Here is a 26,136-nt window from a genome sequence, read left to right as displayed (position 1 = left end):
CATGGTCTTTTCTGATTTATAGCTCAGCTACTTATTTGCTCCGTGAACTTGTGCAAGTGACGTGCTCACTGATACTTGGCCTCATCTGTAAAATGGGTATAGTCAAAGTTAAGATGAAATTTTGAGATAGGGGTTGTTAAACGGAACACAAACCCCAGCATACCATCGGCACTTAATAAGTTGTTGGGGGAAATCTGCATGCGTTGTTATGGTCTCCACTAAATGCCTGGGTAGTTGTTTTGTTTTGCTTTGTTTTGTTTTGTTTTGTTTTCCTACAAAAGTAGGTCACATAAAAATCCTCTTGCTACTGTCTTGCTAAGAGAATATGATTTGTTCACATGGCTACGGTGTTGAAGATTTCACGTGAGCCCTGTTTACTCTGCCAAGTCATCTTTTAGAAGGCATGGATTTTTTAAATAAGAAGCTTTGCATGAGAATGAGCTGTTTGGAGGAGACAGTACAACATGCTCCATGATCGAATTCTGTAACCGGGTCCACGAGGCAGTGTGAAGTCCAAGCATGCATAAATAAATACAAATCAACTCCTAGGACTGCACGTACCAGCCCCGTACGTACACATACTCCCTGCCGCAGCGACTCACATACAGATGAAGCCTGTGTGAGCCCAGGTACCAGGCTTCTCTGGCCAGGGAGTGTTTCTCAGGTGGCCACCGTCATCTTCCACAGAGCTTCGGAGATCTATTAACATCATTTGATGGCTAACCTTTGGGTCCTCTGCAACCAGCAGCTCCACTTCCTGGGGTTTCTGTTCTGAGTCCCTCCTCCATCCTGCTCTCTTTGTAATCATTCTCCTTTTGTCTGTGCCTGCTGCGTGAAGCCTGAGATCTAATAACCCACAAAAGGAAGGCCAGTTTTATACTCCTTACCTAGGTAAAGACGGCAACCCCTTCAAGAATGGATCTCTCCGTGTGGGTGTGTGTTGGATCGGGCAGCATGCACAAAGGGAGTGTTACATTACAGGCTCACAAGAGCCCACCAAGATGTTTTGGCATGAATATGTTTGAAAATCAGGAAGTAATGTGCTTACGGTATTAAACCAAGGATGTTTCCTGGGTATTTTTTGCAAACAGCCACCTTGTATTTGTCAAAGTGCAATTTCTCATCAGCAAATCACCCGCAAAGTGAGCGCACACAGAGCAGAAGTCACCAGCTGGAAGCCCTGTGGTAGGCCAGATCTCATTCACAGATATATTTTATTAAGGTCACAGGGCTTTACAAAAACGATATGAATTCACTGCCAATATTTAAAAATTAGATTTCACATTAAAATCAGATTCGCGGCTTCCCTTTGGACTTAAGTCCACGTTCCGGCATGAAAGGACTGAGCTGCCCTTTCCAAGGGGCAATGCTCTCCAGCCTGTACCATCAGCTGCTTGGGTCCCTGCCAGATCCCTGCTGGGCATCCTGCAGGTCAGTCTCATGTCATATGTCATGGACTCTCAGGGAAGGCAGCTGAAGGTCCTCTTTGCTCTTCTCCACCTCCTTTGCCTTTTACTTCCCAATGAGAAGTTACAAGACCACTGAGTTTGAGCCACATTTCTAGGTAGTCTTGTCCATGGGAAAAAAGACAAGGCTGTGTTTGGACAAACACTTTTCCTTGATCTTGTCTCCCCCAGATTAAAAAATCTGAGATCGAGACGTGAATTTGAGGGAAAAGACCAGGAGCTGGCCCCCTCGCCTGCCCAAGCCTGTCTCTCACCAAGGCAAAGAAAGTCTTCCTCGAGCACTGTAGAAACTTGTAGTTTGGGATCAAAGACATGTAGTGATGTTTCTGACGTTCCTCATTAGTGAATAAAGGAATGAAACTCTTCTGGATTCCAAATAATATATCCACAGATTAGCGGGAGTCTATTGACCTTGGTTTCAAAGGTAGTGCATTAAAAATGAATTATGTCACTGTTGTGTCACTGGGTTAAAGCAATTGTAAATGCCAGTGGAAACGCAGGTACCAAATATGGATGACAGTACTTGGTTATAAATTGCTCCTCCAGCTTATCCAGTGCTTGCTTCTCTTTACAGACATAATCTCAACTAACGTAATAATGTGTAAACCTCTGGCAATACATCCATGTACTGCCTAGATTTTGCTTACCTCAGTTAAGGAAACAAAATTTGCCTCATAGCAACTATTTCTCTCTAGGACTTTCCTTTTGAGACATCAGAAATCAAAAGCAAACGCATCTTAAAACTCATCGATAAGAAAACAATTTAAAAAATAAAGGGAGGGGCAAAAGATCTAAACAGACACCTCCTCAAAGAAGATATACAGATGGCAAGTAAGCATATGAAAAGATGCTCCATGTCCTATGTCATTAGGGAGTTGCAACTAAAACAATGAGATACTATTCCTCACCTACAAAAATGGCCAAAATTCCAAGCACTGACAATACCAAATGCTACCAAGGATGTGGAACAACATGAACTCTCATTCATTGTTGGTAGGAATGTAAAATGGTGCCACCAATTTGGAAGACAGTTCGGCGATGTCTTATAAAATTAAACAGTCTCACTATACAATCCAGCTATCACACTCTTGGTATTTACCCAAAGGAATTGAACCCTTATGTCCACACAAGAACCTGCATATGGATGTTTATAGCAGCTATGTTCATAATTGCCAAGACTTGGAAGCAACCAAGATGTCCTTCAGTAGGTGAATGAATAATAAACGGTGGTAAATCCAGACAATGGAATATTATTCAGTGCTAAAAAGAAATGAGCTCTCGAGCCATGACAAGACATGGAGGAAACTTAAATGCATATTTCTTAGTGAAAGCAGCCGCCCTGAAAAGAATACACACTGTATAATTCCAACTACATAGCATTCTGAAAAGAGGCAAAACTCTGGAAACAGTAAAAAGATCAGTGGTTGCCAGGAGAGGGATGGATACAGCACAGAGGATTTTTAGGGCAGTGAAACGATGCTCTCTGTTAATGTAATGCTGCACACATTAGTCCAAACCCATGGAATGTACAACACAAAGAATGAACTCTGATAAACTATGGACCTTAGTTCATAGTGGTGTATCAATATTGGCTCATCAGTTGGTACAAATGAACCACACAATGCAAGATATTAATAATAGGGGAATCTAGAGTGGAAGGTGAGAGAGTTGGAACTCTACTTCCTGCTTAATTTTTAAATAAACCTAAACTGCTCAAAAATGTATTGTTAAAAAAAATACAAAGCAGGGTAATTTCAAGGAGATGAGAGAAGAGTCAAGGGCTGGTTCTGAGTCTTGTCTCCAAACCCCGCTTTACTCTCCCTTTATTCTCAACAAGAGTTGAGGACACAGCCAGATAAATGCTATTTAAAAGTGAGTCGTTCCACAATTATTAGCTGTCTAATGTGTGTCAGACACTAGTAAACAGCCTTTCCGTCCCCCTTTCCCCAAGTCTTAATCAGATGGAGATAATTTTGACCACGTCTTTACTGAACACTTTACTGAAACTCACCCATACAGAAAACCCAGTATTGGTTGGATTCCATTGTCAAATCCACCATAGCTCTGTTTCTAAGGAGGTGCTAGAAAGAAGGGTGCCACTCTCCCAAATACACCATTTTACTTAAGCAAGACCACAGCAATCAAATCTTGACCTTAGTCTTTAGACTTTAGGGTGACTAATTCAGTAATTAGAAAAATCTTCTCACCCAGACTTCTTCTCTCTTATTCTTCCCTTCATGCTCTCTCCCTAATCCCAGCCATCACACATGTAACCTCTGAGCCCAGCTCAGTACAATATGAATTATTTGACACATGCTGAAAAATTAAAATCTGAGCTTCAACTACAGACTAAGACTGGACAAGCAAAACCAATGTCTTCACTTCTACGGGCAATGTCTATATTCCATGTGATTTAAGAAAGGATCAGATACATCAAAGATTTAAAAAGAAAAAAGGACTTGACATAGAAAGTCCACTACCTTCCAGTCCCCAGGTGTACCATCACCCTCCATACAAATTTCTCTCTAACGGAGAAGATAATGCTTAATGCCTGTGTTGTATAAAAGGATGATTTTTAGCTGCTACACATATTTGTGCAATAAATCCACAAAGAAAAATATTTATAAGAAAGAGACATAAGAAAATCAAAAAGCAAGTCATGCTGATTTCACAGAAAACAGAAAGAAAGCTGTGAGATTTTCTCTGGCTCTTTAAAGGGTTACCAACTAGACAGAAACTCTACAATATCCCATTTGTAATGAAAAGGACTTTCCTTCATAAGCAAAGACTTCCTGCTAAGAGCTGAGAGAGCTTTAGTTTTATTTCTTTCAAGCAATGCTGTTTACTATCTTCAATCTCCAAATTTGTTCTTTGAAATAAACGTATTCTCTACACGTCACCAGTTTTGACTGCTTGATACGAAAGCGAGAAAGTAACGATCATTGCGATTCACTGATTATTTTTACATGATTTAAATTACTTGATGCAATTACCTACCCCCGACCTACTAACAAGTAGCAGAGAGAATTCTGCTTCCTCTTCCTTTGGATTGGTAAACGTCAATTGAAGGGTGCAGGTATTGTTGAAAAGTAAAACACACAAAAACCATGCCACAGGGAGAGGAAATCAAGTGTAGACAATCTACAAGCTTGATCAGCTTTTGCCTAATTAAGACTTCACGGAGGCCTAACCACCTGGTCCTGCGATCAGAAGACATGAATTGAAATGTCAGCCCTGTTCCTTCTTACTTGGGTGACTTTGGCCAATTTCCTTTTCTTCATGGGAAATGTAGCTTTCTTTGCATCTATTAAGTGAAAATATTAGCTTCCTTCACAGGGTTGTTGTGAGTAATAATTATAACACACATGAAAGTGTGTAGGCTTGACATATGGTAAACACTTGATCACTGTGGTTAATGAGAATGCTGCCATCTAATTGCCTACACTTTCATATTACAATTTTCTAATGTTTGTATTTGTGTTGTTGAAGGTTTTTTGTTGTCCCCCCAAACACACACACAAAATTAAAAACCACCTCTTTTAATATCTGCTGAAGTGGACCCCGATGGGACAGTTAGAGATGGATGTAATTTTAATACCCCTTGTATGGGTGGGTGCTGGACATGACGAGCTAATGGTGTAAGTCAGCGCTCACCTGAAGTTTCAGGTTGTGTGGGTCCTAATGCAGAAGTGTCTGAGGATGGCTCATCGGTTCTGTCTCCCGTGGCAGAATCCGAAACACCCTTCTGAAGTCTCTAAGGGACAATCTGTCCTCTTTCTGCTTGGAAAGGAAAAGTGGAAATTTGCTACTCGGGGGCTAAAGGCAAAAAGAGAAAAAAAAAAAAAAAAAAAACAAATGGCAAACAGACTGCTGCAAATGTCCATAGGGCCCTCTGGGTTCCTTCCATGGAAGGATAAGCTTTCACATTTTTTTTTGGCACTTTGAGGAGAAGTAATTAAACTTTGGCAACTTCCAAATCTCTCTGTTTCTCTTCTCTTCCAGATGGAGGGGACGGGAAGAGAGGGAAGGGGTCAGGCTCCCCTTCTGAGAGCTTTGATTCAATGCTTCTCTGTGAAAGCACCAGCTCCTTGTCCAGTAGGTCCTGTGCCAGCCTGATCCGCTTCTTAGGCAGAGTGCCCATCCTGGAAGCAAAATCGTTGGGCATGAGAAAGTAGGGGGCCAAGCAGAGAGGAAGCGTGCATCACTGCAATATTACACTGAGCCTTTCGCCAAGTGACCAGATTCCGGAGGCGGGGGGAAATGACAACACTAAGAGAAATCTTAAGTGGGTTTTATACACTTATTCTTAAGTTAGCTTCCAACTATTTCTTAAATAAGTTAATTAACATACAGAAGTGGGATGTTAAAATGTACATCAGATGTTGGGTCTCTTGGGGGGGGGCTGGGTTATGCTGTAACTTAGGAAACCTGTATTTGGAAGGAAATAATCACAAGAAATAAAAGAAATAACGTCTATAATGCAACGTGGAGAGATGGATGCCAGGGATGCTCAAGCACTGAGGAGCGAGACACCTTTCAGTTCTCAGAATCAGCTGAAACCAGCTCCGTCTGACGGAGACATGCCAGCAATTGCTGCACATTCACAATGGATGCTGATCTCTCCTGCATTCACCCTGCCACTGCTTTTGACTGAACTGTAATGGAACCCTTTGGCGCGGGGCTTCATATCCAATTGCTCAGCCAGTCCACACCCGGCAATGTGTCAGCAGCCAGGGTGGGAGGCCTGATTTAAGATGTGTCCCTGCTGTGAGTCAGGCCGCCATTGGTCCACGGCTGGAGAAGCAGAGATGCTAGAATTCCTCTTAGAAGGAACACTTTGATGTTGATGTCAAGAGACCAAAACCATGATTCCAGTCTCCCTCCCCCTCAGGACCTTATTTCTTCTTCTTACTAATGCATTTAACTTCAGCATTCTCACTTTGAAACTCTGAAGACCTTTCTCCAGTCAAAGCCTGGTCTTTAAATAACTTCCCACCTTGTTGACAAAATAGAGGCTACCCATTCCAGTCAGCCTTGATGATGATTCCACAAACATTGCTAAGTGCATCCTTCATGCTTTCCCCAATAGCTGTGCATTCTCTCAACCCATTACAAATCTTTTCACGTGTAAGGAAGATATGAGCATTGACTGGGGTCCTGGCCAATAGAGGCCCTAAACCAACTGATGAAATCCCTGGGTTTGTTCTCCAATCAGTGCTGTATGTTCTGTGACTCTATGCCCATTCTTTGAAGTAAGGATGGATTTTCGTCTCTTAAAAATTTCAATTTCAACGTTGTTTGGTGAACACAACAACACAGCAGCAATAGCTACCATTTATTGAGTACACACATCCACAATGTGCTAGACGTCACGCTAATGATCAAGTTGAATCCTCAGAATGATTCTATAAAGGAGTCATTTTTATAGCAACCCCACTCCCACTGTACCTCATGTGATGAATTAAGAATGTAAAGCTCAGGGTTACCACTGGTAAGTATGAGTTGGCAAGTTTCGTATTTAGAGCCAAATATTTATTTTTATATAGATTTAGAATTTAAAGCTCCTGCTAAGTAGCCATGCTACCATACAGAAGGAGAAAGGAGAGATGGAAAGGTTTTCTAAGTCCTAAGGCAAAGAGGTTGCTAATGTCTACTGATTCCATGGTATCAAGAAAAAAAGAGAATCAGAAAGCAAAAGGGAGGGAAGGGATAGGAAACAGCGGAGGAGAAGAAGGAAGAAAGGATGGAAGGAAGGAAGGAAAGAAAGAAAAGAAGAATATTAGTAACCTATAATGAAAAAGAATATGAAAACGAATATATGTGTGTATATGTATGACTGAACCATTATGCTCTGCACCACAAACTGACATAACATTGTAAACTGACCAGACTTCAATAAGAAAAAAAAAATACAGTTAGCCATTGGTGCCTTAAATTAGCTGGAGATCACTTGTCAATTTTGAGTGGCAAGGTGATCTAGTGGAAAGAGTTTGTGTCGAAGCTAAGAGGCCTGTGCTCTGGCTCCAATCCATTTATTAACCAGCTGTGTAATTTTCAGCACATGACTTACCCTGCTTATTTCTATTTCTTCATCTATTGAATGGGATAATAACGATAATCTGCCTAAATCACCCCAAAATAAAATGAGACGGTAAACGCAGGGGGCTTGGAGAAATTAAAACTGCTATTAAGTGGAGTATGTTATTACTGATGATTCTGCATAAAACACAAGTTAAAATGCCCCTGTTTCTTTCCTTTTGTTCCCATAACACCCCATTCATGCCTTCTTCTTAATTGGCCTGGCAAAAATTTTCTATCTTTCCAGAGACAGAAATCATCTTAATCATGTTTATTCCAAAAAAAAAAAAAAAAGTCATCATTCATTTGTTCTTTTGTTGAATTAATTAACCCACTTGTGCCCAACTAAAGCATGACTGGTGCTTAACTTTACAGCCAAATTTTGGTCCCATGTACTTCATGCTTTCAGTGCCTGAATTCTCATTTAGGAAATGCAAATGTAAAGAAATGCAAATGAACTGTATTATTCACATAAGTGATGCACAATGGGAAAGGTAAATATACCAAAAACAAAAGCAAATAGTGTATTGCCCAGCTATCTACACAATATCTGGCTTAAGGATTTGATAGCCCTGAGCTGAGTGCTGGCTGTCTGTGGAAGAATCTGTTGATTCTTAATCAAATTTGCGTAAACTCTCCTTTAACCAAATGACTGTCAGGGATCAGACCTGGTCCACATATTTATTATCTCCTTTGACAGTGGTCCTTCCTGCTGGGCTGTTTGCTCCGTGGGTCTGTCTGAAGGTTAACTCAAATAAGCAGATGGGAAAAAATGGTTTCAATTACCAGCAATCCTAGGGCATTTTAATATCCAGTAGAGTTTCACTAAAGGAGAAGTCTACAGAAATTACAAATGAAGTCAAGCAGGCTCTGGACCCTTGGAGAGTGTCAGAGCTTGCAGGGAATAATGTTAGACTTCCTCTTCTGCCCTGATTAAATTAGCATCAGCTTTCTCTGCCCTACTACAGGAGTGTCCAGAACATTTAAGATGTAAAATTTCTTGGGACTTTGCCACTGAAAGGGTAAGGCAACATAATTTGTCTCTCTTTCACGCTCTCTCATTATGATACAGCTTCGTGATAAAAGCAGATTCAGGAGTTACTTGAGGGGTGAAGGTGAAGGTAGGAGAAGCAGTGCTCCCCACCAAGGCTCTTTCGGACTCAGCTTCATGTCCTAGGAACCAATTCCCAGGCTGCAGGCATCTCTCCCAATCTATCCATCTAAGGTGCCTTCAGTAGGAAAAGTAAAAGCAAACAGAGTGACAGATAAAATCCACTCCAGTACTGTTGGGGGTGACATTCCCCAGAGCTCTGTCTAGGAGGTTTGTACAGAGAGGTCTTGGCAGATAGGTTTTCACGTGGCAGTAAGCAGAAAACCACATCATTAGCCCTTTATAAGATCTTGTAGAATCTTTTGGGTACTTCACGAGGTCCATTTTGGTACAGTGAACATACGCCACACGTATGGGTGTATTTGTATTTCTGGAAGGCTTCATTTATGTACAAAGCTTAGTAAACAGTGGACAAATTCAACTCTGATACCTGAAAGAAGCAGCGGTATCAGTTTAGAGTAATCACTTTTCCATGTTAAGTGCTCACAGTTCCAGCAGTGATACATGACATGCTTTCAAAACCCCTCACCCACTTGTTAACTTCCTCTGAGCCCACTTCAGTTTTTTGGTGTCCTCTAAAGATGCGGCCCAGAACTAAACACAGACCTGCTCAGATCAGTATTAACTGGAGATTAGCAATCACTTTCTACTACTATAGGAGTAATTCAAAGTTCATTCTAACAAAGATGGTAGATCAAGTGCACCACCATTTTGGGACTCAAAATATGGCCATTTAAAATAGCTTATTATAATTCAGATGGTATTTTTTAAGTTTTACTTTCAGCATGGGATTTATACTGCGAGACCTCTTCTCATATATATCTAGCAAACCCTAGAACACTGTCAGCCAAGCTGCTATTAGCCAATTGGATCCTATTGTTTGTCACCACTATTCCAAATGAGTATTGGATTAGGGCTTATGGCTATCAAAATGGGAACCTACTGGGGAAAAAGATACTTGGATATTGGGTAATGGAGGTAATTACTGGCAATCATAGTGACTGATAGCTTACTCCATCATCCTGGTACATGATGACATCACTACTTACTGGCACTCACCAGAGGGAACACCGATTTGCCAAGTCATTATACTTACATCCACTTATCCAGTCACTCATCCATCTTCCATCTCATTCTGCAAAGGAGTTAAGGTACTTAGAAGGATGCATAATGTGCGTAAATACCAAACATAAAAATAAAGAGCCAACACAATGTCATTTAGCATAGGAGATTGAGACCAGGAAGAAAAACCATAAATACAGAGGCAATCTGAACCTACACAGTTAAAATGTTTAACTGAACATTTGCCCCTGGGTTTCATGACACTAAATAAAAATGGGAACATCTTTAGTTACACCATTCGCATAGCCTTTAAGGAGAAAATACACCCAATTATTAGGGGAAGAACATATGACTGTAGAATTCTCTGCGTGGCAGATGAAACAACATAAGGCGAATAAATCTCCCTTTGTAATTCTGGCTCAGAAACTAAGCAAAACTCAGCTCAGTGCGAAACCAATCTCTATCTCCTCCATGTGATTACCCTAAAATCAGTCATTCTCTTTTTCGTATAGTAGTTAGTCATTAATCAGCACCTCTCAAGAATCATTCTGAGTCACAGACTCTTAGCACTGAAAGAGACATTAAAGTTAATCTATTTCAACCTCCCATTCAAAGCTAGAACTACTGCTTGAAAGCATTAAATTAGCAAGAAGTCCACTCCATTTCAAGGCAGCCTGCTCCGTTTTCACACTTCCCATTAATACCAAATTCATCCTTACATTGACTTTCAACAATAGACTGCCGTTTAACTGCCAAAAGAGCAACAAAATCTAAGTCGAATTTTTATATTTAAATACCGTTAACATGTTTAAATAAGTTATCCCAATACAATATCCTTAGACTAGATGCTGCCATGTTTTAAACAGACTCATTGTTAATGAGAACAGTCAGAACATTATTCCAAACAGTGGAAATAAAAACTGTAAAAAAAAAAAAAACAAAAACAAACTTATCACTGGCTCTGGTAGAAGTTATTGAGGATGCTACTTCTGCCTTAGATGAAATATTGATCATTCTCACTCATTGACATGAACAGCGATGCACAGTCACCTTGCTCTGCATTTCCCATGAGCTAGTCACGGTGGCATCTGTGTCAATGTTAATACTTTTTGTACTTGGATCAAACAGGCAAGGTAGGACAGGCCATGCCCTGCATGATGGAAAAGGCTACTTGAATCTACAAGGTTGATCCCCGTAACTCCTGAGATTTGTACTCTGGGCATTTGGAGTTCTTGAGTCCAAAGCATCTTACAGGAACCATTCATTGTTCTTGTTACAGTGGTAATAGCATTGGTCCAGTGCATTTGATCCAGAGTTTTAAATGCTTCTGCAAAGATGCTCTCTCACCAAGTGATCACCACCATGATACAACAACAGCAAGGTCAAGAAGATCTCACAACACAGTTGACAGTAGTGACAATCACTGAGAAAGGAAGCTCTGGAACGTGAGCTTTCCCTGATGGGTCCATCTCTCACAAGCAAGAGAACGACCAAAACAGGGACCAGAGAGACTGAATATACAAACAGACCATGGCCAGACCATATATGACAATAGGACTCTGATCCACGTAAGAAGCCCAGAAAACCAAACTGCAGCCTTTGCAACAATCAGCCAGAATGGTCAGGACTGGGTCAACGATGACCAGCTTCCCAGTCGTTGCCCCTCTCTCTCATCCAACTCTGGACAAAATAGAGGAAAACAAATATATTCCTCTCAAACCAATCACATAAGGGCTGTCTATCCACTTTCCCCCAAGCCAACAACCTCCAACCCGAAGCTTTCCCCTTTTCTCACTACCTGATTGCCACTGACTCTGCCAAACACGAGTGATGGCGCCTGGTTCCCCTGCTACGGCAATCTCTGAATAAAGAGCCTCTCTGTTCCCATGTGGATACCCCTCACTTACTTCCACAAAATACAAGTACTGCAAGAGTCCGGTTTAAGTGTCACGTTGGTTTCTATCGCATACTACATTTAAGAAGCATAGGCTTAGGAATTTAACAGCTTGATGGCACGTAAGTCTTACACTTCCAATGACACAACATTTCCAGGAGTGCACCCTGCACCACTCAACCTCTACGCCTTTGCTTATGCTGTTTTGTTTTGTTTTGTTTTTTTCTTCCTAGAAAGCCGTCACCCAGTTTCTGCCTATAAAAGTAGCCCATTTCCCCAAGCCTCAGCTGACACCGCCTGCTCCGTGAAGCCTTCTTGGACGTCCCCTTTCACGTAGTCAAATGTCATACCTTCCTCCCCTGAACAAGGAGAGTATGCCCCTCTGTGTGGGACTCTGATGACATCCACCTCCCCGTGCAGTTGTTTTAGTACAAGTGCTGTGGCCCCTCCAGAGGAGGCGCAGAGCGTGGAGGCAGGGGCCAACACAGAGCTGTCCAGCTGGGTGTGAATCCCTTCCTTTCTATGTGACTTTTGATGAACAGTTGAACCTCTCTGTACCTCGGTTTCCTCATCGGTTGGAAAAAAGAGAAAAATAATACCTGCTCATAAGGCAGGTGGTTAGGGGGAAGTAAGACCATGCCATAGCATGCTCAGTGAAGTGGTGTTAGGGCACAGAGCAAAGGGTGAGTCTGACTGGGTTCATATCCCAGCTCTCTCCACTTCCCCTGTGTGACTGTGGACATGTTACCTAACTGCTCTCTGCTCAGACTTCCTTATCCGAAGAGGTAGATGAAAAAAACAGCAACCACCTTAAAGGTTCACAGTGACAGTTAATCTAGCACATGCAAACATAAGAGCACCCAGTGAGCTTTAACAAGGATTATGATGTATTACGAGGCCAAGGCCAAGCCAGGTTTCGAGTTCATGGCAAGCACTTCAATAACCTTCCTCATCACAATTCACAGTCACGCGTGCTTACTGTATGACTGGGAAAGTCGCCCTGCCTGGGTAACTTAGAAGGGCAGGGTTAGGAGAGAAAAAGAGAAGCCAAGCGAAAGAGATTTAATAGCCCTTCTCCGTCTCCTTTCTGATTGAATTTTGTCAAGCGTCATCTCTCCGATGAGAATGTTCTTGCCCATGAAGCTGGACTCCAATCCATTGGTTCTATTTGGCGCATGGGGGCGTGCTGACAGGCAGCATGCCTGTGTGTCCAAGTAGACACCGAGCATCACAGAAGCCCTTTCCATGGGGATGGCAGCGGAGTGTGGTGCGTGGCTTGCTGTTCTTAATCACCTCCTTTCCGCTCCACCCTCACAGCCATCCTAGAACTTCTGAGCTTCTATTTCCCACCAGTGTTCTGCATTTACCAAGCATTCCTTTCAATCTACCCTGAAAGCAATTCGTGGATTTCACACCTAGTCTCTGGTCTTTGTGAAACTTATGTAGCCGAGTGATAAAAGAGTAAGTCTTCTGATGGAAACGTGCTCTTAGGAAATCAGTTCCTGGATTCCTTGAACCTTTTTTCTCTTATCATCTGATTATTTTATGTCTAAAAGAAGTGAGGTGTGTATTTTCAGACCTGAAATCTATTGGTTTTGCCTTCACTCCTATTTTATTCTTAGACTTAGCCCCTTCTCCCCTACCTTCCAGTTCCATCATACTCCAGCTTGTTTTCAGTCTCAAAACTTTAGGACATTAGCATAAATAAAATTTCTAGTTCTGGTCTCCAAAGTGATTTTTTTTCTTTAGAGAAAATAGTAGCCTATCTTGTTTACATTCCCCGACTGCCAACACCATGGTTATCACTTTCAAAACATTGTGGCAAATTTTAAACTTCAGGAATCACAAAAGTCTAGGGTTTGAAAGATCCTATAGAGAGTAAATCTGTTTTCTGACTCTGGCATGTTTACACACATCTAGAGTTGGAGGATAACTGGAAATCACCCAGTTCAGTCTTCTGGTTTTTCAGATAAGGAATCCGAGACTCAAAGAGGGGACCTGGGACACTACACAATGGCAGGTAAACAACAGTTCTCAAAAATGGGTGGTTTTGACCCACAAAGGGACAACTGGCAAGGTCTGGAGACATTTACGGTTGTGACAACTACCGTCTGTTACTGGCATCTAGTGGTAAAGGCCAAGGATGCACAGGACAGCCCCCTCAACAAAGAAATACCCAGCCCAAAATGTCAGTAGTGACGAGGCTGAGAACTCTGGGCTAGAGAGAGCATCCTTGCTTCAGTAATCTATTTAATGTCTATGGCCAGCAAATACCCTTAGTCATTGCATAGGAGCCTCACAATCCAAATTAAACGTCTATCCCCTGCCCCTGAAGAAGAGACATCTACTGGCTTCCATTTCACCACTTTCCCTGGTCATCTTTTTAATGTTTTCTGACTGAGAGTACGAATGGCCTTGTTTCTGTGCCAATGTGGAGCCAGTGAGGAAGTATCAGTAGCAGGGAGATTTGCGGGGGCAGGGAAATTTTATTTCTAGGTTATACTTTGGGGTTGATCACGAGCAGCTGTACTCAGCCCATTCGTGGGTGACTGAGGAGAGCCCGAGGAGTGTTAGGGCACAAAAATTGATTTGTTATGGTAACTGGCAGTGATTTTCACTGGTAAATGAGACTTCAGATGAATGATAAAATGATGATCCAATTTGGAAGTCAACCTGATGGTTGTTTCAATGGCCTCTTTCAGGATATCATTTCACAAGAGCTAAAAAATAAATTGACAAACAAACTCATGAATTCCTTTCTACAACAATATATCTGAGTGAGAAAATATAAGGAATGTTGCCACTAGATCTTGCCATTAGCTGATCTGGAGGGGAATAAGTAAGCAAGAACCTATCAAAATCATGAGATGCCAGAATTTAAGAAAAAAAATTAATAAATGTGGCCATTCTATGCTGAGCTGATCATTTATTCAGCTTAAATGTGTTCCACATATGGTTAAATTAAAAAGCCGAAGTGGAAATATAAATTCTCACACTGACCGTGAGCAAGGGGTCAAGGCCAAGCCAGGATTTAATTTGGTAAATGATACTGTGTAATATCAAGTTCCATAATGCTTTTTAAAAAACATTTTGACCTAGAAATTCCCCTTTGGAAGTCTAAACTATTAGTTGAAAATAATGAGGTAAATGAGTGGTAAATGAGCAAAAGTTTATAAATTAGGATCTTCCTAGAGTTGCATAAAACAGCCAAAAGTTGGAGAAGCAACCTAAATGTCTAACCATTTTAAGTAAATAGTAGTGCAATAAATGTAATGTTGGAGGAAAAAAATGCAATTGCTAGAAGCATGAGGTCTTCAAACAAATGTGGGAAATTCTTACAATACAATGTTAATTTATAATAAATAATTCACAAATATACACGTATATCCATTTGATAACAAGCCTGTAAATGTGTGCATATGATCAAAGTCTAAAAATAAACATCAAAATGACAAAAGCAGTGGTAGACACAGACATAGGGTCATACGTTTACGAGCCATGCTGCTTTTCTTATTTTGTTCCCCTAAACTTTTCTATAATATGATTAGGGGGGAAAAGTACATATGTATAGTTAAACTTGATCCAGGACCTTTTCTTCAGTCAAAGTAATACCCAACATATAGATCTGCATTAGGAAGTCAGTAGCTGTAAGGAAACCTGTAATGAGAATTTGGGAGTATATGGAAGAATAAGCATTAGAATTTAAACTAAGCTGCAATGAGGATCGGGTCAGTTGTGTTGAACAGGAATGAGTGCGTGTTAGAAAGTCCCTCATAAGGTTAATGCAGCAATTTCACATTCTCTTCCGTTTAAAGGTCTGATCACAAAAATCAAGAGTTTCATGGAGGGAACTGGCTATAGAGTTTAATCGTCAAGCCAGACCCTGTTTCTGTAGTTTCTTCTGTGGTATCCAAGCTGGTAGTTCGTTTCCTTGCCTTTGCTTTACTGCCTGATGCCTTTGATCATCTTCCCCTCCCACACATGCCCATAACATGATTTCCCTTCTCACAGTTCCTACCCTGAATCCGGTCCAGGAACCAGGGAGTCATTGGAGATGCTTCCCACTTCCTCACCCCTCCCTACCTCATTCAGTCCATCATCATCTCCAGTCAATTCCATCTCCCGAATATCTCCTGAATTTGTCTCTCCTGTTTGTTTCTAGGACGGGAGCCCTCCTTCCAGCCATGGACAATAGCCTGACTAGTCTCCCTGTCCCCAGCTCCCTTCAGCCCACAACCGTTAAGACACAGATACAATCCCATTCATTCTCTTCTTAAATCATATTGATGGACAACTATTACCTTTGAAAGTAAACGCCATCTTCCTTAGGGTAGCTCAAAAGGCTCTTTTTACCTGACCACTGCATACTTCTACTACAATTCTCCCTTAAGTGCCTGAAAATTGAGTCATCATCCTGAATGAAACACATTTTTCTCAGTGCAATTAGACTGAGTTGGAGAAAGCGGAAATACCGGCTTTCTCATTCTAAGCATTATGGTCATTTTAATATAATCTAATATCATATTCACATTTTTAGCAGTCATGGTTCACGTTTTAATTATATTACATTAGCAGTAAGTACAATCCCTGAATATTTTTTATAAACCTTCTCTTACTAGAGTGATTTCTTTTTGTTTCAGCAAAATGCAGGACTTCCCAATTATCCATATTAAGTTCCTCTCCTGATATTTTGCCCAGGATTCTGTTTTCCCAAGATCATTTTAGACACAAACGTTGCCATGTAATGTGATAACTGCTTGGCCCAGATTTGTGACACCTGAAAATTTCATCATGAGACAACCTGGTATAATTGAGGAACACAGGATTTAGTGCATTTTAACTCTAATGAGAACACAGTTTAAATTCTAATCCACCACTGACAAGTTATCATTTGGAACACCACTTATAAGTTTTCTTCATCTTGATTTTCATGTCAGTAGGTTGAGTCTAATAACAGATAAAGAAGATGACAGGAGGAGGAGGGTGGTGACAATAAATATTAGTACTTTGTGCCTACTAAGAGCCTTATATACAAATATGTTGACAAAGGTACACTCATTAGCCCCTTTTTTCTGATGAGTACACTAAAGGTTATAAAGAATAAATTAATTTACCCCAAGTACAGTTAATATACGATGGGTTTAGAAATGCTAAAGGCAATGCGACTGGAATTATCTTCTTCCTTCTTCCTGTCTGAGCCATCCGTGGCTAAACAGATGATTGTTTACTTCACCGGTCCTCTACTGATGGGAACTTCCTTCAGTGCTGCAGCTACAGAGCCAGGCCAACCAGCCTCACGCCCCGACTTTCTGGCTTCTCCCAGCATTTCTGCACAGGGGGCCAGACAGCTCAACTCTCCAGGGACACACTTTGACTAATGGGAAACAGGAAGGGGAGCTGTGTGCAGCAGGCAGATAAGCCTCCCCTTCTTCCTTCTCTGCAACTGCTGGGAAATGGTTCCGCACAGAGCCTGGCCAGACACACCTCACGTAGCTGAGCAAACCTACCTGCCTGCTTTGACCCGCCCAGAAATGCAACCCTCTGCATTACCTTCCACCTCATCCCTGACTCACTTTTCCTCGTCTCTCACTTTCATTTTCTCTCACACTTGGTCTATGGTGGTTTGCCGGCTCATCTGAGATAACATAGTTTATGAAAGTGTTTTATAATTTATGAGCCACTGCACAAAGGGAAGGTATATATATTGCTGTGATTTTTTGGTTGCTTTCAGAAACATTTGAGGGGTGGGTAGAAATTCATTTCATAAAATAATCAAGATTGCCCTTATTTCCATTTCATCATTCATTATCAGTCTAAAAAGGATTGTGAGACATTGTTGGTCTTGTCTTTTGGTCCTTCTGATTTGACATTTGCCTTCCGGGAGGTGTAGTTAAGTGTGAGCTCCATAGAAACCCCTGCAGTATATTCCAGTGTGCTCCTAAGGAGGGCATGCTGGAGCAGGATACTGGACTTGAACGCTCCAGCATATCCAGACTCAGCATAAATAATGCACACTCTCCGTATGGAATTCCATGGTCAGGTTTAGAAATATGAAATGAGACAAAAGCAGCATTAAAGGAAACTAGGATGAAAGAAAAATCAGGAACTCCCTGCCCCTAACCTACTTTCAAACAATTACCTTCTACCTTGTCAGAGAAGTTACCTTCCCCAATTTTCCAAAAAAAAAAAGTCATTTGTGAATAATTCATATTCAACTCAGCCAACATTTAAGGAAGGCCTAAATTATCTCCCTCTGTGTCCTCTTACAGCACCCAGTTGGTTTTATATTACTCTCTGTTGTTCTTGCTTACTTAATTAACTTCCTTTCTGGCTGGACTATCAACTCCGGGAGAGTAGGAAGCTGTCAATTCCACTCTGTCATATTCTTGGCACCTAACATACTGTCTGGACTTTTTAAAAATGTTTATTGAATGATGAATGAAAGGAATAATGAATGAAGAATAAAGATGAATTGCCCATATATCTGGCCTTTGCTAGGTGTTTTCAGTTATATATATATATCCCCAAGTCACCAACTTCAGCTTAAAACAAAGTAGAAACCTAATCAGTACTGAGACAGGAAGGAAGGGGGCAGGGCACAGCCATTAAAAGAATGACACAGCAATTAGCACCAAGATGGTGGAAGATTCAACACCAGTAGACTTTGAGCTTCACTGTAATATATTAGCATGCTCAATGACACTCCCACAGGCGCCGGGACAGTTTTAAGGCTGACCATAAAAGGTCAAAAAGTGGGTGATGTCCCAATTCCTGGGAATCACAGCCCCTTCCCCAAAGTGGTTGGAATAAGCCTCCCACTCATTAGCGCATGAAGTTACGGAGCCCATAAAAACCAACCCACACCTCGTGGCTTCTCTCGTGCCTTTTGAGGTGGCCCGCGTTCTGCCTATGGACTGTGTATCTCCTAGACCTCCTGGTCTCTCTGGCCTGCTGAGACGGCCTGCACTCTGTCTACGGAGTGCACATCTCTCTGAATAAATCTACTTTTACTCAACTATGGCTCGCTCTTGAATTCTTTCCTGTGCAAAGCCAAGGACCCTGACTTGATGGGGCGCATCCCAGGGACTCACCCGAGACCTGGGACATGGCCCTCCTCTCACACCCCATATTTTGCCTGTATCAGTATATGTTAACTAATTGATGAAACAATTATAAACGTATACAAAAATATCTAATGCCTACCTTCTAACAACAGGGTTCAAAGTATTGTAAAACGTTCTCATTTGCATTCAGGAAATGCAGGCATGGAAAGAGAATTACTGCTTAGTTTTAAAAATAGAAATCTCTGAGGCTGCTCCATTGGAGTAAAGACATGGCAGAGAATACTGAAAAAACTGGCTGGAGGGATGGAACCCCCACCTGTCCCTCCTAGTCAAGGAGGGTATTGGGGCCTGGGGTCCACTCCATTCATAGAGAGAGAACTGGATAACCCTGGATAACTCTTCCATAAACTGAACCCTGCCTTTCTCAGCATGTTTGCAAGGAAACGTTACTCCAAGGAACTCAGTCAAGCACCAAGAACCAAAGAAATGCATCTCAAAAAAAAAAACAAAAACACCTAAATTAAACCAACCCTTTCTTTGGTTTTATATCTACTCCCTCAGGGTATCTGGCTTATTGCATCTGCATTAATCACGTGGGGAGAGTAAGATTTACAGAGATAAACTATCTTTTCTTTCTTCTTGGTCCTTTGAAGCCGAATTATTTTTAATGGATCAGAGGTCACTGGAGGCTCATTGGATTATCCCATGTGCCAGATTCTGTCCTTATTTTTGAAACAATGAAACATTTTCCACAATGGGCATTTAAAATTCACAGCTCCCAGGGCTTTAGAAATCCCAGGAAAGGCCCCTGCTGGCAACCTTATTAGCATCTCTGCCTCTTGATTTTTATTTAATTCCTTTTACTATTCTATCATAATGGTGGTAGACATTATGGAATGGAGGGCTCCAGAAAGAAGACAATAGTTCACTACATTATTAAGCCTGAGTTGATAAATGGCTCATAATGTGCTTTGAGATCATATACAAAGAGGTTAAAAAACAAAAGCAAAAACAGAACACTAAGGCAACACTTGTCCAATTACAGTTAATAAAGAAAAGAAAGGGGATTGACATGAACGATTCAAATAGAGGTTCATACACAAATGACAGATTATCACCCAGATTTCATAATTGTCTCCACAAAGGAATGGAGTGGCATTCCAATGGCAAGGCGGGCATTTGGAAAATGGAACTCTTTTTTAAGCCCCAGAATAGGGCAGGATGTTAGAGAATAGAGGTATGGGGCGGGGGGTGGGGGGGAGGGACCATCAACCTGTCTAGCATTAAAATGTTAGCACCAACGAAAGGCCTCATATCGGGGATTATGTTCACCTTTTCAATCACATTCACATATAGCATCTCATTGTAGCTCACAAAAACCCTGCAAACAATGTCCTTGCCCTAACGGAAGTTAGAGCTCTCCAACTTCCCTTTCTTCACCCCTAAGCCTTTCTCACCTCCCCACAGCCCAAGGATGCTCTAGATCAGTGCTTTCCTGGGAACACGGATCGCCTGGGGACCTTATTAAAATGCAGATCCTGAAGCAGCAGGTGGAGCCTGAGACCCTGCATTACGGACAGGTCCCCGGTGAAGCTGAGGCCGCTACACCCCTGTTTAAATGATCACCTGTGAGAAGCAGCATCTTGAAAGGATTAGTGTCCTGTGTCATCACAGAAGATTTAGACTGAAGCTACTCTGATACACACTTAATGAGATGCATCATTGTTCCTGTGCTAATTGATAAGTAGGCAGAAATAGTTTGCGATTTACAGACACCATTTGATTTTCACAAAAGTCAAGTCAAGCACTTCTAGATCTGATTTAAAAGCAGACACTGGAAAACTGTGGTGGGCCCTCTAGAGATTTTGGATTCAATAAACTGAAGCATGAGCTCTTCACCTTTTAGGGGGGGTTCCCCACTCTTTTAAAAATATCTTAAAAACTGGAGACATTCTCCCTAGAAAAATGTACACATAGGCACAAACAATTATATAATTATTTCGGTTCCTATACACTTGTTCTACAGGCAATTTAAGAAACTTTTACCTGGTGGTGTCCCTAGAACTGGAAAAACAAACAAAAATAAAAACGTTCTTAAACTCTCACTGGAATATTAGACAGTTGTTAAATACAACTTCTCTGGAAGAACTAAGCCAGTTACCTTAAAAAGCAGATGAAATACACACACCCATACAAACACACACACACACACACACACACACACAAACCCCCACCCGCCCCCCAAAAAATTTGAGACTTTATAACAAAAGCCATGGAAGAGTCTCCATAGCCCAGAATGAATCAGGGGAAAGCGAACAAAAACAGAAACTAGAAAACCCAGTTTCAAAACCATCTTGCCTTTTACCTCTGCCTCATCTCTCAGTGACTGAGAATCTGACGCTCCAGGGGTGCGTCATATAATGCAGAGTCCTGGGCCACACCCCAGAACAAACGAAGACATGGTTCAGAAATCTGCATCCTGTAAGATCGCTAGGTAATTCTTATGCACACCTAAGTTTTGAGAAATACCATTCCTCAGATTACATTAATGAAATTAACATACCTCCCAACTCCCATTCAAAGCTCAGAAAGAGTTATATCCCATTATGAGGCTGCTGGAGAACGGGGAAAAGATTTCCAAGAGAATAGTGATCCAAAATATACTCCTGAGCTGTGCTCATGATTATAGAATAGGCTTTTTTTTTTTCTAATTGAAGTACAGCCTGTTACAATGTGTCAATTTCTGGTGTCCAGTACAATGTCCCAGTCATGCATATACATATGTATATTCATTTTTATATAGAATAGGCTTTTAAACTTGGCAATTGTGGAGGAATTTAAATCTGTTTCCTGTCCTCCCCTCCCCTCCTCACTCCTTCCTTAGTCTTCTTCCCCTAGAAGCAGGCTCACAAATCCCCCCTTTATTTGACACTCACTGTATATAGTTTGGCTACTATCTAGATTAGACTGCATACAAAGTTTGATAGAATAAATGGTAGATTATATATACCCTAGAATAGAGGGAATTCTAGCCAGTACATACAGATGTTGTTTTGATATAAGTAAATCTATAAATACAGATGTATGGATACCAGCCTCACAAAACCAAAAAAATCTATGGTTCTGAAACCCAGCTTTATACTAAAGTTAATAAAAATCACAGATACCTAATCTCCAACCCCAAAGGTTCTAATTAAGAAGATCTGAATAAGATAATTACAGATAAAAGTTGGAATCTAAGCCTCTTGATTTAAAATTGAAAAAAAGAAAACCACCATTAAAAATTACTATATATCATCAATTATAATACGAATGATTAACATGTATTCAGTGTTTATTATGAAATAATAATAAATGTTTTACAGACAGTCGCTCATTCCATCTTAACGGCATCTCCAGTAGAAACTGTGAGGAACACCACTTTTACAATGAAAACTCCTAGAGGTCAGGTAACTGTCTCAAGGTCATGACTGCAGAGCTCTCCCTCGAACTCTGTGTCTGACACAGACACCCACACTAAACAGCAAGCTATACTTCCTGCATGAATCTAAGGAGAACCACTGGTCTGTGTGTATGTTTGTGCACAGCTGTGCGATACACACACATAAATGTGCATGTGGTAGAGAGAAAGAATGTGTGTGTGTACCCTGGAAGAAGGAAAATGCTGCAGCTTGGGACACTTGGGGAAGAGAGGTATCCTCGAATAAAGACTGGTCAAGTCCAAAGAGCTGTGTGAGGACAGCAGCTCTCTAATGGGATGTCAGTCACCACACATATGTGACACTCATTCTATACTAAAGAAGGCATTGCATATAAAAAGAAAAAAAAAATGAGATTGTAAAAGGTCTTACATGTCCTCAAGAGGAGGTGAATTTTCTGAGCCATAATGAAGGGTTATAGGAAGTACTGTGACTTAAATAGGTTTGGGTTACTGAAAGATCCCTCCATTGGTGGTAGAGAGGATGGATTTCTGCAGGGTCTACAATACAAGAGAAGCAGTTTGCAGGCAGGGAATATAAACACCCAGTTGAGTCACTCTTCAAACCTCAGCTGAGCCACCCATCTTCTGTCCTTCCTCTGCCTAATACTCTGCAAACGGCCCACGAGTCAGCAGCGCTGCCAAGGAGCCTGTCAACAGCCTGCTTGGGTGGGCGCCTCACAGCATTGTCCTGAGCTGCAAGCGGCCCACGGGGCCCAGTCACATGCCTTTGAACTTGCAAATGCACCATGCACGTGACTCTAGGTCACAGCCACTCAGTGTGAAGCACACAGCTGTCCACACAGACTGGAAGATGCTAAAAAAAAAAAAAATGAGTCCCCAAAGGATGCATCACTCGGTTTTGGCTTTTCCCTTCAACAGCCTTAACAGCTTTGGGCGAGTCCCTAATAGGTAAAGTCAGTCTCTCAGTGGGTGGGACTTCTACATTAAATACAAATTATGGATCTAAGCCTATAACCTAGCAATGGAAACTATATCTCAGAGAAACAAAAGCAAGAGAATTTTTTTTTTAATTAGCCAACTAGAGACTGGAAAAAAGAAGAGAAACTATCATATTAATAATAATTATTTGAAGGTAATAGCATATATTCTTTAATGCAGTTCCAACATAAATGTCACTGTAAGAAATGATATTTCATTTCCGTACTAACAAATCAGGCACTTAGCGTGCTGGGGGAGAAATGATTGGAACTACTTTAAAGCCGTGTTAACCAGAGAAACTGCAAAAATATTTATATTCTTATGAAGGAAGGAAGGAATGTCCCTCGTGGGTGTATTTAAATGTCCTCCATCTTTTGGATAAATGGTAATGCTAAACAAAAAATGGAAAGATGACCTTAGAATAATAACCTCAGGACCCAACTGGGACTCAGCCTCTCAATGTACAAAAATCATCTGCAATATGTTCAGAATGGAAATTTCTATACTGCTTTAGAGCCCATTGACTTCTTTATATACCTCAAACAAAAATCACCAAGACACCCAACTCGGAACTGGCTTCCTTCCCCCAGGGTGGACCCCTCCTATGTAAAATTACTCACCATCCTTTTGCTTACTGTCTGTAATTCTGCTCAGTTCCTCAACAGTGTTTGTAAGGACAGAAAGACAAAGGGAAGGAGAAAACCAGTCCATTCGGGGAGGTGTTTCATATAGAAAATGGGATTTTGAAGGCAAAATCAGGTCTGGCACTGTTAGGGCTTTTTCTAGCCAGTTCCTTCTCCATTCTTTCCTATAGAGACCCCACGCAAAGGCCATGTGGGAAATTGCACAGGGAAAATGCCAGGCTGGTATCTGAAAGCTACCCCACTGGGCAGCCTCTTTCATCGTTTGCCATTTCCAACAGCCACTAGGTACATGGCACAGAAGATGGAGAGTTGGTGAGGGCCTGGACCTATGAGCCATTTAGTTTTCAAACTAAATCCCCTAAGGACTTTGAGTGTCCAGTTGATTCATTGTGAGCGGCACTGATACTTATGCGGCTAGAAGCTGTTCGCTGAATTGGCGCTTGGAGAAACAAAGGCAATGAAAGCCACCAATCCAGTAAATCTGGGAAGCATGCACGGAGTTGTATTCTAAACAAGTGACTGGCCCATTTCCATCAAGAAGCATACAGCCAGAAAAGCACAAGTCTAAATCCAGAAGGTCTGAGAGTCGCAACAGTCCAGGCTTATTTTTTTCCCAATCCTATGGGTTCTGAATGTCAAGAGAGTGAACAGATTCCTGGATCATATATACATAGTATGTATGTATTTTCTTTTGGCCATTACAAAAATGTTGTGCAGGAGGAAGGAGAGGAATCCTTATAAGTATCTGCATTTGATATATGAAACATACACGTTCATAGAGGTCGGCAGCTGACAGAACTGCTGGTGAGTAACAGAGTGAGGTCTTTGGATGCCCAATTCCAAGCCTCTCCAACAAGCTCACTCTTCTTCTTATTCTGCATTAGATTCATGTGGGTAAGTAAGGATTAATTCAGTTGCATAGTTTATTAATTCAGTAATAAAAACAATTCTTTTAAGCTACTGTTTTGACTAATAGGCTATTTAACAGAATTAATAGGTCAGAATGGATGGTTCAGTAGCCCTGTGTCAAAATACCTCTTTGACCAAGTGGGAAGTTCGATATTCATCACCTGTCACTCCCTGGACTTCCTTTGAGAGCTGACAGATTTCTACAAGCACCAGATTGTGTAGATGCCAAGTGTTTCCTGGCTGTTCCAGGAGAGTATCAAAGCCAACACAATGAGCTTCAATGCTGGTGAGGTCCAGATAGTCTTGGGGTTGAATAGAAGTCACCAAGGAGTAGGCTGTCAGCTTGCCTAACAAATGTAAAAGAGTCTATTACCCCAGCACTGTCACCATGTCCCTTATTTATGCTCCTCTAGCCAGAGAGTGGGAAAAGCCTGCTGGAACAGCTATCCAGCTGCTCACACAGTTAATATAGCTGTAGAGAGAATATGATTTATAAGAGCCCTTCCCCTCGACATTAGAACATGACTCTCAGGCACACTCATCTTGGGGAGACCCACGTCATCCACACACTTCTGTTTGCTCTGGTGACAGTAGGATAACAGAGAGCTGAGGAAGATAAAGCACAGAAGACAGAGAAACGCAACACACACACCTCTTGGCAATATCTATGCACCGATCTATGCCCTTTATGATGCATAGGGGACTGGTCCACTTGTAAAAGGAAAGAAAATGTTCTCATGTTTAAAACAGCCAGGCAGAGGTTCCATAAAAGTTGGGCATGCATGTCTGGGGGAGGCTCCCTGCCACTTGCTAATGAGGGCAGAAACCAAACCAGCAGGCATGCACAAATTACTTCCAGGATCAACACAGATCGTGCTGCCAGTGAAGACAGTCATTGAACTAGTCCTTCTGCAAGATCAGGGAGCTACTTGGAGACTTTCTCCTCTTTCAGATTAGAAGGCAGGAATAAGGGGCATGTGATAGCTCCCCATTCCAGTGTGTTACTGCTGGACAGAAAGCACGGGTATCCCGCAGCCTCACATACCTGGTAGGGGCCCTGGTTGCAGCCGCAGTAGCTGCTCTCCATCGTGTAGCTTCTGGACACGCCCATCTCTCTCCACACCACCACCCGGGCTGTGGAGGCTCGAGACTTCTCCACCAGGAAGCTGCAGCTGCTCATCGTGAATGCCGGCGCCAGCTTATCAAGGATTTTGGGAAGAGTCTACAATAAAAAAAAAAAAATCAAATTATGATATGATATGCAGGTGATTGCAGTTAAAAATAAATTCTCAATATTTATTCATCATCTCAATATACCAAACACTTAATACTGCTACTACAAATCTTGTATCAGTCCTAAGTAATGATAAAAATCATTTTAAAGATGAGAAGATGGAGGCTTAGAAAAGTTAGAAGAAATAGCTTAAGTCCAACCACAAAGGGGCTGGAATGGGATCCAAATGCCAACGTGGCCAGCTCCAAAGACTA

General features: G+C 41.5%; 1 protein-coding gene across 3 annotated transcripts in view; it reads right to left on the bottom strand.

The window, feature by feature from the left end:
• Positions 1 to 26,136, bottom strand: part of AGBL1 (AGBL carboxypeptidase 1) — a 618,212-nt gene that overhangs the window by 247,970 nt on the left and 344,106 nt on the right. For all 3 annotated transcript variants that reach the window (XM_045522553.2, XM_074353945.1, XM_045522552.2), the window contains exon 21: positions 25,694 to 25,870. In XM_045522553.2, coding sequence (XP_045378509.2) covers positions 25,694 to 25,870 — 177 coding nt within the window. The remainder of the gene's footprint in view (positions 1 to 25,693; positions 25,871 to 26,136) is intronic.

The sequence above is a fragment of the Camelus bactrianus genome, chromosome 27, assembly GCF_048773025.1.
Source record: "Camelus bactrianus isolate YW-2024 breed Bactrian camel chromosome 27, ASM4877302v1, whole genome shotgun sequence".
Lineage (NCBI taxonomy): Eukaryota > Metazoa > Chordata > Mammalia > Artiodactyla > Camelidae > Camelus > Camelus bactrianus.
Note: the sequence above shows the minus strand (reverse complement) of the source record. Positions and strands in the feature narration are given on the sequence as shown.